General features: G+C 32.1%; 1 protein-coding gene across 1 annotated transcript in view; it reads left to right on the forward strand.

Annotated features, from left to right (window-relative positions):
- The first annotated feature begins 4,220 nt into the window (after positions 1-4,220).
- LOC127713090 (protein moonraker-like) overlaps positions 4,221-14,602 on the forward strand; it is a 37,647-nt gene continuing 27,265 nt past the window's right edge. Inside the window, exon 1 of the mRNA XM_052219707.1 lies at positions 4,221-4,317. Coding sequence (XP_052075667.1) covers positions 4,299-4,317 — 19 coding nt within the window. The 5' untranslated portion in view covers positions 4,221-4,298. The remainder of the gene's footprint in view (positions 4,318-14,602) is intronic.

Genomic DNA, 14,602 nt, shown 5'->3' on the forward strand with positions numbered 1-14,602 from the left:
TAAATAAAAAAAGTGTAAGTTCATAAAACATGACATAACCAACTGCTCGACGATATCAACAAACAAAACGAATGGATAATTATTGTCATATTCCTGGCTTGAAATATGCATTTTCTAAAGAAAATGGTGGGTTCAACCTGGTTTTATAAATAACCAAAACCTACCACTTGTATGACAGTTTTTTTTTATGGTTCCGCCATATTGACAAAATTGTGTAAGCAACCCAGACAGGCATAAGAGGGCGTGTTGAGGTTTACAGAATAGAGAACGATGGTTAAAAATAGAGAAAGTGGGCAAAAAATAAAGAGTAGCGAATAATGGACAAAAAATATAAAGGAAAAAAGAGAACAATGGCATAAAAAAAAAATATAGAAACAAAGACCCCTTATAATAAGTTGCTGAAAATAAAAGAAAAAGTTTTATTGGTAGGTTTATACGGCGGTTTGAATCGGATTTAATGCCATTTAAACAGTACAGTTTATTTTAAAACTCTGCTTATTATTATTATTTCATAAATAAATGAAGAATCTGTATGAACCAGATATCGTACAAATATAAATATGGTTGTCATCTCCCGTCCTATGCATGGATCTTCCTCCCTCCAGAATAGAGAATAATGGGCAAAAAATATAAAAAAATAGAAGAAAATGACATAAAATATTAAAGAATACAGAAATAAAGGACCCCCCATCCAGACCCTCATGTAATCTGTCAATAAATCAGATAGAAGGTTTTATAAGTTACAATCGTGAAAAATCCATTACTGTGAATTTAAAAAAAGTCTATCTGTACGGAATATAATAATTTTTAGTGAAAGAACACCCTAAGTGTTGTCTATATATGATAGAGGATCATCAGGCATTAATTTCCACGCTCAAGAGGGCGTGTGTTTGGCCGTGCTCGTTGTATAAATACGCATGCAGAAACGTCCAGTCGGAATGCAGACTTTAAATCTGATGTCGGTGTACTTTCTGTACACGAAGAAACCCTAGCAACAACTCTTTGAGGGGTCTATGTGTGACCTGTTGCAAGACAGAATTTATGTCTCTATCCAACATACCCTCTCCCATCAAGTTTGGTTACTATCTTGAAGGCATCTATCCCATCGAACTTGAAATAAAGGATACCACAGATACAGTTAGGTCTACCTCATATCTTAATTTATATCTAGAAATTGACAATGAGGGAAGGTTGAGAACAAAACTTTACGACGGAAAGGATGATTTCAGCTTTTTAATTGTGAACTTTCCATTTCTATGTAGCAAGATTCCAGCAGCGCCTGGATATGGAGTATATATCTCCCAATGTGTACGATGTTCCAAAGATTGCGTTTTTTATCACGATTTCCTTGATGGAGGGTTACTGTTTACAAGTAAACTATTGAACAAAGGGTTTCAAGTGGAAAAGTTAAAGTTGTCCATTCAAAATTTCACGGATGCCATCACAATTTGGTTGACCGTTATCAATCATATGTGTCCCAGATGAACACGGATATGTTCCTATTGTCTTAACCATTATTCCGTCTTCTTTTCTTCGATTGTTGTGACATCACGAATGAGACTCATCATATAATTTGTATACTTACCATGAGCAACACGACATGTGCTACTAGTGGAGAAGGATCTGCGCACCCTTCCAGATCACCTGATATCACCCATAGTTTTTGGTTGGGTTTGTGTTACTCAGTTTTTAGTTTACTATATAGAATTTTTGGAATTGTTTATCTTTTGGTTTTTTTTGCTACATGTGGCGTTGTCAGATTCTCTCGACTTATGAATTTGGATTATCCCCTTGGTATCTTACGCCTCTTGTTTTACATTATATAAATTACAATTCAGTGGGATCTCGAATCCTCTTAGTACAAATTGGAATTTTTATATCTACTAGGAGAAATGAAAATTCGGCTGATTCATACTAATTCCGGACAAATCAGAATTTTAATATCCACTAGTAGAAATTTGGGATATATAGATTTGTACAGGGGGATTCTGAATTGCTATACATTTCTAGTATGTTCCAGGATATTACTGAAACCTATTGTTGGCATGGTTTTGGGTTGTACTAGATAATATACAAATAAGAAGATGTGGTATGATTGCCAATGAGACAACTCTCCACAAGAGACCAAATGGCATAGAAGTTAACAACCATAGGTCACCGTACGGCCTTCGACAATGCGCAAAACCCATATCGCATAGTCAGCTATAAAAGGCCCTGATATGAAAAATGTAAAACAATTCAAACGAGAAAATGAACGAAAAACAAATATGATATACAGCAACACACGACAACCACTGAATTACAGGCTCCTGACTTGGGATAGGCACATATTGAATGTGGCTGGGTTAAACTAGTTTGAAGGCGCCAACCCTCTCCTAACCTGGGACAGTGGTGTAACAGTACAACATAAGAATACACTATAAAAATCAGTTGAAAGGGCTTAACTCATCAGATTGATACAAAGTAGAAAGACATCTAACAAAAGCAATGACCGGGTGTGGCAGTGTATTTATACATCCCTGCAACTAAAAAGACACTAAGTACAGATCTGAGAGTACTCGCAGTTACTGACAGCTAGTTCAAAGCCAATGACAACTAATAAAAAAATCATGCATCTAAGACTAAAAAGTCTTTATAGTGTTAATATGTTTACTGAATAGATGCATTTGGTAAGTAGGAAAACAAAATAAATGATAATAAAATGTACTTTATTACAAAAACAATCTGGTAAAATACATAAACTTTCTTTATTTATAAAACATTTGCTAATATTTTGTTAACTGAATTTTGATGAGCAACCAATTTTGACTTTACGATATGAACAACAAATTGTATAACATTTTCCTGCACATTTGCACAGACCAATCGTCAACGAAGTTTCTATGTTTTTTCTTCAAATGCTTGAATGTGAATGTTAAATCCCAAAGTAATAAGGGGTTAATGGAACTGAGTGCAGGGAAACAGATTATTCGCAAATTAACAAGATTGTCTTGAATGATGATTTTGAAACATTAATCATTTTGATTTCAAGAATGGTAGCAAACTTTTTATTTAATTTTCTTTGCAAGGGATGTCTCGAATCAAACAAAAAAAAATCTTTTTACCAAGAACTGTATTAATTTCTTGAAATAGTTTTTGGTTCTGTGTTTGTATTTTGTTCTATCGTGTGTTTAACATCCTTGTACGGATCAAAGCACTTCAAAATTGCAGGTTTTTTCTCAGCGGATAATTGTTTCTCTGTCATACTGTTTTGGTAACTTGTTAGGAGATTGACAATTTCGTATAAAATATCGTTGAGCTTGTCCATTTTTACCACACTTACTCAACAAAATGTTTTTAGAATAAAATGAGTGCTATCGTGACTTTTATGACTTACAAGTGCCTGGAGGCAGATAAGGGGATAAATGTTAACATGAAGAGGGTAGGGCAAATTTCCCCTGTATTGATTCATTCTCAGGGTCAAAAATCGTTTACCTAAACGAATATAGTATCTGAAAGACAATATATATAGATATTTCCAATAAACATTTGGTATCGGTCCATATACATTTTTTAGATAATTACTCAAAATTGCCAAAATCTGTTAAAATTCTTTAAAAAAGTAAAAGTTTGGACCATCTTTATTTAATATCTTTATTTTTGATAAAATGTTCGGCAATCATGAAAAATACACATATCTTTTATTGAACTTATGATACTGTGAATATAAATGAAAGATTGAACAGGACTTAAAGAAATAAACTCTGCTGTGAAATAATTTCAGGGGAACTTTGCCTAACCTCTTTTCTTTTTGATTCAGACAAGTTTCGATTGTCAGTTTATTTCATTATGAAGTAAATCAAAACGTTTTTATTAATGTGTCATTTAATCATCTAGTACAATACTGGTCCCCCTGGTACGAATCTAGATATCACAATTTTTGCCAGTAGATATTGGAATTCTTATGTATACAGGATTTTACATAGTATAGATCAGTATAAATGGGGATTCCAGAAATATGTTCGGAACATGTTGTGCTGGTTTTAGCATACTATTTATTTTGTTTTCAATGTTGTAAGTAAGTTAATCAATCCATTTTGGTTTAAGAAAATAGTTATTAATATGAACAATTAAGTATTCGTTTCTAAATTTATAACGCAAATATAATTGATCTATGTAAATCATTTGTTGTACACTATTAAATTTATATATTTTTTTGTTTATAAGTTTTCAATGATGTAAGCGGTACAATTTTGCAAGATGAATTTTGGAAACCAGCGATAGAAAATACGATCATTGAAGTTTATTTATGTTCAAGCATGTATTCTTCCAACAATGGTAACATTAATATGTTAAAGTGTTTTAAAAATTTAATTTGCGTTGTTTCAAAATTAATTGGTGTATTGCTTTTTTATTTAAAAAGATATCTTGTAGCATAATTTTCATGTCCAAGCTTGTTTTGCCAATTTTTTTTCTCCTCTCAGGCCTTCCTAATTCTATAAATTTTAATTCTTGAGTTTTTTTTTTCGATTGAGAGAAACATTAGAGAAAAATCAAATGGTAGATAATGTCATATTTCGATGCATCAAGTTCCCTAATGTCAGTAATGAGAAGAATATATAATAAATATAATATGAGGAAGGCGCTACCTTGAATGCCAGCTTACCAAAACTATGTCCTACATATTGATTGATTGTTGGTTTGCTTAACGCCCAGTGGCAAATATTTCATGCATGTTCAGGACGAATGTCCTACATATAGTTTTTGTCTAAAATAAAATAATAAGTTTAGATGGAAAATGTTTAGGGAAAGATCATTGAACTTCAAAAGGCAGAAGGGGGTATGGTATTTTTTTTTTTTCGCTTTGGTGCGTCGCAGGAAGGCGTCAAAGCAAAAATTTAAAATATCCTTCCTGGATGTCATAATTATTTGGACTAGTATTTTTCTTTAAAAATTGATGACAAATAATACTCTGTTCAAGCAGAGGACAAAAAAAAATATTCTGAATCCAGATTTTCCCCATACCTTATAGTGTTTTATTTTGACTAAATAATTTTGATTGATAGCATTGAAGTGCTTCACGTGTAAAAAATCTGACTCAAACAAAAAACCATACCTCCCCCTTTAAAGCTAAATTGTTGCTCCCTTATTGTTTTCTCCTGAAAATGAATTTATTGGTGATTTATATAAATGACAATTCTTACAATCATTAACTTGTGCATTTTCATATCCATTTTTCTTTCTTTGCAAATTTTACAAAATTTAAAGCAATAAGACATTTGTTTAATTTCAAAACTATGAATACTATTATACAATCCATAACTTCATTAAATTAATTTTTTGTTGATTTTCATGAAAAGGTGGACGATTTGGAATATCATTTTCATCAATATCTAAAAGTTGTAGCTGTTTTTTTTATTTAGTGTTGCAAACAACGCTTTCTGTTTGTTGAATTATTTTTACTTTCTAAATAAGCTGTTTGTTCATATTGTATTCCCAGTTTCCTGCATCTCATATATATGTGATCAGCAAGAGGATCATTCTGGTTGTTAAAAGAAGAGTTTGAATTTACAGTGAGCCTGTTTAGAATAATGTTTTGATCAGGTTTTTCATTTTCATCTAAGCATATAAGGAACCATAAATAGGATTGTTAAGTTGATAATCTAAAGATTTTGCTATTTTCTAGGATGTTATTTAAAATTTGAGGGGAGAACACTGCTCAGCAGTATAAATATATTCCTGATCATCTTCTTTTTGTGGGTTAATTTCTACATCAATTTCATGTACTAATTCAGAGTCGGTTTTATGTCATTTCTTGCATAAATTGTTTTATTAGCTTACTTTTCAAGTTTTTATACGACGGCAAAATAAAATTGAGAATCGAAATGGAGAATATGTCAAAAATTTGCTTTCGAGTAATGCTATCATGTCGCTGTTGCTGTCCGAAGACACATTTGGTTTCCGGACAATAACTTTAGTTTAAGTAAATGGATCTCTATGACAATGTATGAAATTGTACCAGAAGGTTCAATACACAAAAGGAAGGTTAGAATTGATTTTGGGGGTTATGGTACCAACAGTTTAGGAGTCAGTGGTCAAAAACAACATTTTCGGGTTGTTTTTTTCCATAATTTTTGGGTTTTTTCTCCAAAAATTTACCATTTTTACATTGATTATTTCTCATTTATATATAAATGCAACAAATACTGATATGGCAGGTGATACACACGAAACAGTGTGTGTAAATTATTTTATCGGTAATTTGTGCATTTTTCCTTTGATGTGTACTCCTTGTCCTTGATAATGTCGACGTCATTATCAGTGGACTGGTCATGATAAAGAAAATATATTGGGTTAGTTCGCAATTGACATGCACAAGTGCACCGCAAAAGGATCTTATTTCCCTTTAATTCACAAAATTGGACATGATTTTTTTCGCAGAAATGCACACGTTATTTCATGAATGAAACACTTGTCATTGTTTGAAACTTTCAGTAATCATCTGGTAATAAAACGTTAGTTTAGCCTTTTTGAACGATTCACTGATTGTGTGAAAATTTGAACAGAAAATGTAGATAAACCTGATAAAATTGCGGAATTATTGATAGCTTTCCTTACTATTCACAAGGACATATCACTAACATATCTTCCATGCTATTCCGATTTGAGTTTTTATTCCTACATAGTCTGGCATGGCTGGTGCTTTTTCTGTATGTTTCTTGAGAAATATTTGTTTGACCTGGTCAGTCACTATAAAGTGTTACAATTCATATTTAGACGCAACACATAAATAGTGACCAAAAAGGTAACGCTTTCACATGCATGACATGACAGAATCTAGAAAAAAAATTAAATGTACACATTTTCAACATTTTTGTGGGACTATCATATGAAATTAAGGAGATATGTAGTTGGAGACTGCTGCTGAATAGAAATGTTTGGACTTACCTGATACCTGTTTTCAAATTAGTCCATATTAAAGTTTGAAGGGTCCAAAATTAAAATATGTTTGATTTCAACTGACATAAAATTTTTGGTGTTTTTTATATGCTAAATCTACATCTGTGGTTGTATCAGGCTGTGCTTGGCGAAGCATTTTATTGCTGTTTTGTTTGTACTTTCTATTTTATTTTGGTCATGAAAAATTAACTTGTAGTTGTGAAGTTGCTAACATTTTTAAAAGATGATAATTAGATAACTTCGCATGGTGACGACACTGATGTTTTCGTAGATTTACTTTTCCCAGGAATGCTTCATCTGTTGATACATGTACATGTTTATTCTCACTGTGAACGATTTGTGTATATTTAAATATATTAACATATGTTGAAAGACGTGTATAATGTCAAATCATAACAATACAAATTGTTTTGTCTCAAAAAAAACTTGAAAGATTTCTGCAGTTATTTTTGTTGAATACATACATACACATAGCGTGAAAATTGGGTACTGTGACGTTATAGCCATAATTGTTTATTGCTTTAATAGGTTGAAATGTGCACCTGATAAAAGTATTAGGCAGAGTGAAAATGTTTTGATCAGGTTTAAACTGACGCATAAAATATACAGGTGACTGCGGGAGGCAAATATTTATATTGCCTCCAAATAATGTGTCTGCAGCTTGAATTTCAAAGAATGTATGAAGCCCACATACTTCCAAGTAACATGCTCTATACCTATCAAAAGTCATGGTATTATCATGGGTTATCATAACTCCATTCGTAATTCCCATAAAATCCAATTTTGGACAATATGGGAGCATACAAATTATACCTAAATGTATCACTCAGACTCAATTCTCCTTTTACTATGATTAAACTTAGAGAGTGAAAAAAAAACCAGTCTCCATCTCCTGGGACTGTTTAAGGTAGATATGTGTCATAATTAATGACAAGATTTGTTGAGAGTTTGTCAAAGGAAGTACAGTGACAGTCTACAAAATTAGAAGATTGTGAATTTGAATATATATATTTTTTTTAAACTTTTGTTAAGTTTTGAATTTCACCTGCATTTGTCTGTTAGCTAGGAATAACAGTGACCACATACCACAGTATAACTAACTTCATTATCACTGTAACTTGATATGCCAGCTTTAGCTGGCACTTATGGTAGAAGCATCGAATTGGAATAAAGAACGATAACTCTCTCTACATGATCAATCTAAAAAGTTTCGTCACTCTCGTTAAATCTCGTACGATTTTTTTTTTTTAAATTTCGAAGTTGATCAAGTCAAGTTATCTAACTCTTAAAAATATTTTTTTCTTATTTTTTCCTTATATTTATTAAATAAATATTGTATTCTTGCTTGGCTCCAAATATAAAAGTCAATTCTTCAAATAATGAAAACGAAATTAGCATTGGAATGTCCGTCAGGACATTGTCATGACATTAGTTTAACCCATATATATTTAATGGCTGCCAAATTCTCGTCTGAAAAAACGGGACAGAACGGAATAAATTCGATGTTAAATACGACATGAATTTTTAATTGTTTACAAAAACAAGAATTTAGAAATTTTAGTAACTGGTGTAGTTTATTTAAATTTTATTGTACCACGGAAATAACCGAAGTTTGGACAACAACATCTTCCGCCATGTTTCATCGTCTGCTTCATCTTTCCATTATCAGTGACAAATTTCCTAAATAACCACAGGTACTTCATTTAAAAGTTATAATATCATAATTTATGATAACATTTGTAGTTTAAAAGTTCCGTCCAGCCATGGGAACACAGAAAAACCCTCTGCAAGCAATAAATTTCGGGAGAAACGTAGCTGGAGGTAGTAAAATCCGGCGCTCTGCCTCTGCAGGCTCTGGTTGAGCATGGCCACTATTATTCATCTGCTACAGAATTTCCCATGTCAAGTTACAGTGATAATGAAGTTGGTTATACTGTTGAATGCATAGGCGGATCCAGGGTGGGGGGGGGTCGAATCCGGGTCCGTTCGCGCCCATTCACGTTCGCCCCCTTTCACGTTCGCACCCCGGGTCCGTTCGCACCCTACACGTTCGCACCCTTTTTATTGATTTTGTCTTAAATAATTTTTCAATCGTATTTTGGTTAGTGTATTGCTATAAATATTTTTTTTGTTCATTGTTTTAAAATGAAGTGACTTTCTAAAAACGATTTTTGTGTTGAATAATTTTTTAATCGTGTTTTGGTTATTGTATTGCTATAAATAAGTTTTTTTTCATTGTTTCAAAACATGCAAAATAAAGTGACGTTTTTTGTGTTGAATATCTTTTTAATCGTGTTTTGGTAAGTGTATTGCTGTATTTTTTTTTTTCATTGTTTCAAAATAAAGTGACTTTCTAAAAAAAGTTTTTTGTGTTGAATATTATTTAAATGTTAAGATACCAAACCGCTTTAAACTCAACAACAATAACATTTTGAATCTTAATTGTTTTTACTCATACCAAGTTAAATACATGCTAATATAACTACATGCAGAATTTACATCAAGTTTAGCTGTGTAAACACCATATATAATTAACAATAATCATAAATAATTAATCATCAAATCAATTTAAAACAATATTTCATTTAAAAAATTCAAAAATTGCCGAATTTTTCTTTATTTTGAGATAAATATCTTAAAAAACATCTTATAATTCATCGGGTTTTTGAATAAAAAAAAAGGGTGCGAACGGACCCAGGGGGCGAACGTGTGGGGTGCGAACAAGTAGGGTGCGAACGTGTATTGGGCGCGAACGGACCCGATACCGGGGGGGTCCAAGGCCCCCCCTTTTGTGGGAAAATTTGGTTGATTATATAGGGAATCACTGAAGCATGACTGGAGCGGGCCCCCCTTACAAAAAGTTCTGGATCCGCCACTGGAATGTGATCACGGTTATTCCTGTAGCTCACAGACAAATGCAGGTGAAATTCAAAACTTTACAAAAGTTTTAAACAAAAAAATATATTTAAATTTACTATCTGTAGACTGTACTTCCTTTGACAAACTCTCAACAATTGAACAAATCTTGTCATTAATTATCTACCTTAAACAGTCCCAGGAGATGGTGACTGTTTTTTTTTTCACTCTCTATAAATTTAATCATAAAAGAGCTGTAAAAGGAGACTTGAGTCTGACTCTGAGTGATACATTTATAGGTACATATATATTGTATGCACCCATATTGTCCAAAATAGGATTTTATGGGAAGATGGAGTTATGATAATCCATGATAATACCATGACTTTTGATAGGTATAGAGCATGTTACTTGGAAGTATGTGGGCTACATCTTTTGAAATTCAAGCTGCCGACACATTATTTGGATGCAATATAAATAATTGCCTCCCGCAGTCGCCTGTATATTTCATGCGTCAGTTTAAACCTGATCAAAACATTTTCCCTCTACTGAATACTTTTATCAGGTGCACATTTCAACCTATTAAAGCAATAAACACTTATGGCTATAACGTCACAGTTCCTGAATTGCACCGAGTACCAAATTTGCACCTATTCAACAAAAATAGCTACGGAAACCTTTTTCTTTGAGACTAAACAATTTATATTGTTATGATTTGACATTATACATGTCTTTCAACATCGGTTAATATATTTAAATATACACAAATCGTTCACAATGAGAATATATCAACAGATGAAGTATTCCCGGGGAAAGTAAATCTACGAAAACGTCAGTGTTATCACCATGCAAAGTTATCTAATTATCATCTTTTAAAAATGTAAGCAACTTCACAACTACAAGTTAATTTTCATGACCAAAATAAAATAAAGTACAAACAAAAAAGCAATAAAATGCTTCGCCAAGCACAGCCTGATACAACTGCAGATGTAGATTTAGCATGTTTAGCATATAAAAAACACCAAAACTTTTTTGTCAGTTGAAATCAAACATATTTTAATTTTTTACCCTTCAAACTTTAATATTGACTAATTTGAAAACGGGTATCAGGTGAGCCCGAACATTTCTATTCAGCATCAGTCTCCAACTACATATCTCCTTAATTTTATATGATAGTCCCACAAAAATGCTGAAAAATTATGTGTACATTTAATTTTTTTTCTAGATTCTCTCACGTCATACATGTGAAAGCGGTACCTTTTCGGTCACTATTTATGTGTTGCGTCTAAATATGAATTGTAACACTTTATAGTGACTGACCAGGTCAAACAAATACTTCTCAAGCATGTCAAGAAACATGCAGAGAAAGAAGACAACTTGGAACAGCACCAGCCATGCCAGACTATGTATGAATAAAAACTCAGATCGGAATAGCATGGACGATATGTTAGTTATACATGTATGTCCTTGTGAATAGTTATTAAGGAAAGCTATCAATAATTCTGCAGATAACGCAATATTATCAGGTTTATCGTACATTTTCTGTTCAAATTTTCACACAATCAGTGAATCGTTCAAAAAGGCTAAACTAACGAAAGTTTCAAACAATGACAAGTGTTTCATTCCTGAAATAACTCGTGCGTTTCTGCAAAAAAAATCATGTGCAATTTTGTGAATAAAAGGGAAAGAGGATCCTTTTGCGGTGCACTCGCGCATGTCAATTGCGAACTGACCCAATATATTTTCTTTATCATGACCGGTTCATTGATACTGACGTCGACATTATCAACAAGTACACATCAAAGGAAAAATGCACAAATAACCGATAAAATAATTTACACACCCTGTTTCGTGTGTATCTCCTGCCATATCAGTATTTGTTGCATTTATATATAAATGAGAAATAATCAATGTAAAAATGGTAAATTTTTGGAGAAAAAACCCAAAAATGTTGTTTTTGAACACTGACTCCTAAACTGTTGGTACCATATGATACCCACAAAATCAATTCTAACCTTCCTTTTGTGTATTGAAGTTGAACCTTCTGGTACAATTTCATACATTGTCATAGAGATCCATTTACTTAAACTAAAGTTATTGTCCGGAAACCAAATGTGTCTTCGGACAACAACAGCGACATGATTGCATCATGTGCATTACTCGAAAGCAAATTTTTGACATATTCCCCATTTCTATTCTGAATTTAATTTTGCCGTTGTATAAAAACTTGAAAAGTAAGCTAATAAAACAAAATGAAAAAATGACATAAAACTGACTCTGAATTAGTACATGAAATTGGTGCAGAAACCCACAAACAGAAGATGATCAGGAATGCATTTATACTGCTGAGCAGTGTTCTCCCCTCAAATTTTAAATAGCATCCTAGAAAATAGCAAAATCTTTAGATTATTAACTTAACAATCCTATATATGGTTCCTTATGCTTAGATCAAAATGAAAAACCTGATCAAAACATTTTTCTAAACAGGCTCACTGTAAATTCAAACTCTTCTTTTAACAATCAGAATGATCCTCTTGCTGATCACATATATGTGAGATGCAGGAAACTGGGAATACAATATGAACATCCAGCTAATTTAGAAAGTAAAAATAATTCAACAAACAGAAAGCGTTGTTTGCAATACTAAATAAAAAAAACCAGCTACAACTTTTAGATATTGATGAAAAAGATATTCCAAATCCTCCACCTTTTCATGAAAATCAACGAAAAATTAATTTAATAAAGTTATGGATTGTATAACAGTATTCATAGTTTTGAACATGTTGAATTTAAACAAATGTCTTATTGTTTTAAATTTTGTAAAATTTGCAAAGAAAGAAAAATGGATATGAAAATGCATAAGATAATGAATGTAAGCATTGTCATTTATATAAATCACCAATAAATTCATTTTCAGCAGAAAACAATAAGGGAGCAACAATTTAGCTTCAAAGGCCGGGGGGAGGTTTATGACGTCTTGGAAGGCTATTTTAAATTTTTGCTTTGACGCCTTCCCGCTGTGACGTGTCAAAGCAAAAAAATACCATACCCCCTCCTGCCTTTTGAAGTTCAATGATCTTTCCCTAAACATTTTCCACCTGAACTTATTATTTTATTTTAGACAAAAACTATACAGATATGTAGGACATTCTTCGTGAACATGCATGAAATATTTGCCACTTGACGTTAAGCAACCAACAATCAATCAATATATAGGACATAGTCTTGGTATAAAGCTGGCATTTAAGGTAGCGCCTTCCTCATATTATGGATTATGGGAAATTCTGTAGCAGATTTTACTACCTTCACCTCCGGCTACGTTTCTCCCAAAATTTATTGCTTGCAGATGGTTTTTCTGTGTTCCCATGGCTGGACGGAACTTTTAAACTACAAATGTTATCATTAATTATGATATTGTGACTTTTAAATGAAGTACCTGTGGTAATTTAGGAGATTTGTCACTGATAGTGGAAAAATGAAGCAGACGATGAAACATGTTACATGGCGTAAGATGTTGTTGTCCAAACTTCGGTTATTTCCGTGGTACAATAAAATTTAAATAAACTGCACAAGTTACTAAAATTTCTAAATTCTTGTTTTTGTAAACAAATAAAAATTTATGTCGTATTTAACATCGAATTTATTCCGTTTTGTCCCGTTTTTTCAAGATCGCGATTAAACGAGAATCTGGCAGCCATTAAAAATATAAGGGTTAAACTAATGTCCTGAAATTGTCCTTACGGATATTCCAATTATAATTTCGTTTTCATTATTTAAAGAATTGACCTTATATTTGGAGCCAAGCAAGAATACAATGTTTATTTAATAAATATAATGAAAAAAAAGAAAACAAATATTTTTAAGAGTTAGATAACTTGACTTGATCTACTTCGAAAATTTAAAAAAAAAAATCGTACGAGATTTAACGAGAGTGACGAAACTTTTTAGATTGCTCATGTAGAGAGAGTTATCGTTCTTTATTCCAATTCGATGCTTCTACCATAAGTGCCAGCTAAAGCTGGCATATAAGTTAATCATTTATTACATGTTAGGGGCTGTGTTTACAGTAACACCATAATATGAGGAAGGCGCTACCTTGAATGCCAGCTTACCAAGACTATGTCCTACATATTGATTGATTGTTGGTTTGCTTAACGTCCAGTGGCAAATATTTCATGCATGTTCAGGACGAATGTCCTACATGTAGTTTTTGTCTAAAATAAAATAATAAGTTCAGATGGAAAATGTTAAGGGAACGATCATTGAACTTCCAAAGGCAGGATGGAGTATGTTTATTTTCTTCAAAAATATTCTGATTCCCAAATTGATGAAAAAAAAATATTCTAATCAAGCAGAGGACAAAAAATATTCTGAATCCAGATTATTCCCAAACATTCTTGTGTTAATTTTTGACCAAATAATTTTGATTGATAGCGTTGTAGCCCTTTGCGTGAAAGTTGAAACTCAAACAAAAATTTATACCCCCACGCGCCCTTTTGAAGCTAAATAGTTGCACCCTTATTGTCCATATTGTTTTCTGCTGAAAATAAATTTATTGTTGATTTATCTAAATGACAATGCTTAAATTCATTATCTTGTTCCATTTTCAAATCCATTTTTCTTTCTTTGCAAATTTTACAAAATTTAAAACAATAATACATTTGTTTAATTTCAAAACTATGAATAGTGTTATACAATCCATAACTTTAGTGAATTAATTTTTTGTTGATTTTCATGAAAAGGTGGAGGATTTGGAATATCTTTTTCATCAATATCTAAACGTTGTAGCTGTTTTTTTTATTTAGTA

Source organism: Mytilus californianus, unplaced genomic scaffold, assembly GCF_021869535.1.
Source record: "Mytilus californianus isolate M0D057914Y unplaced genomic scaffold, xbMytCali1.0.p SCAF_8, whole genome shotgun sequence".
Lineage (NCBI taxonomy): Eukaryota > Metazoa > Mollusca > Bivalvia > Mytilida > Mytilidae > Mytilus > Mytilus californianus.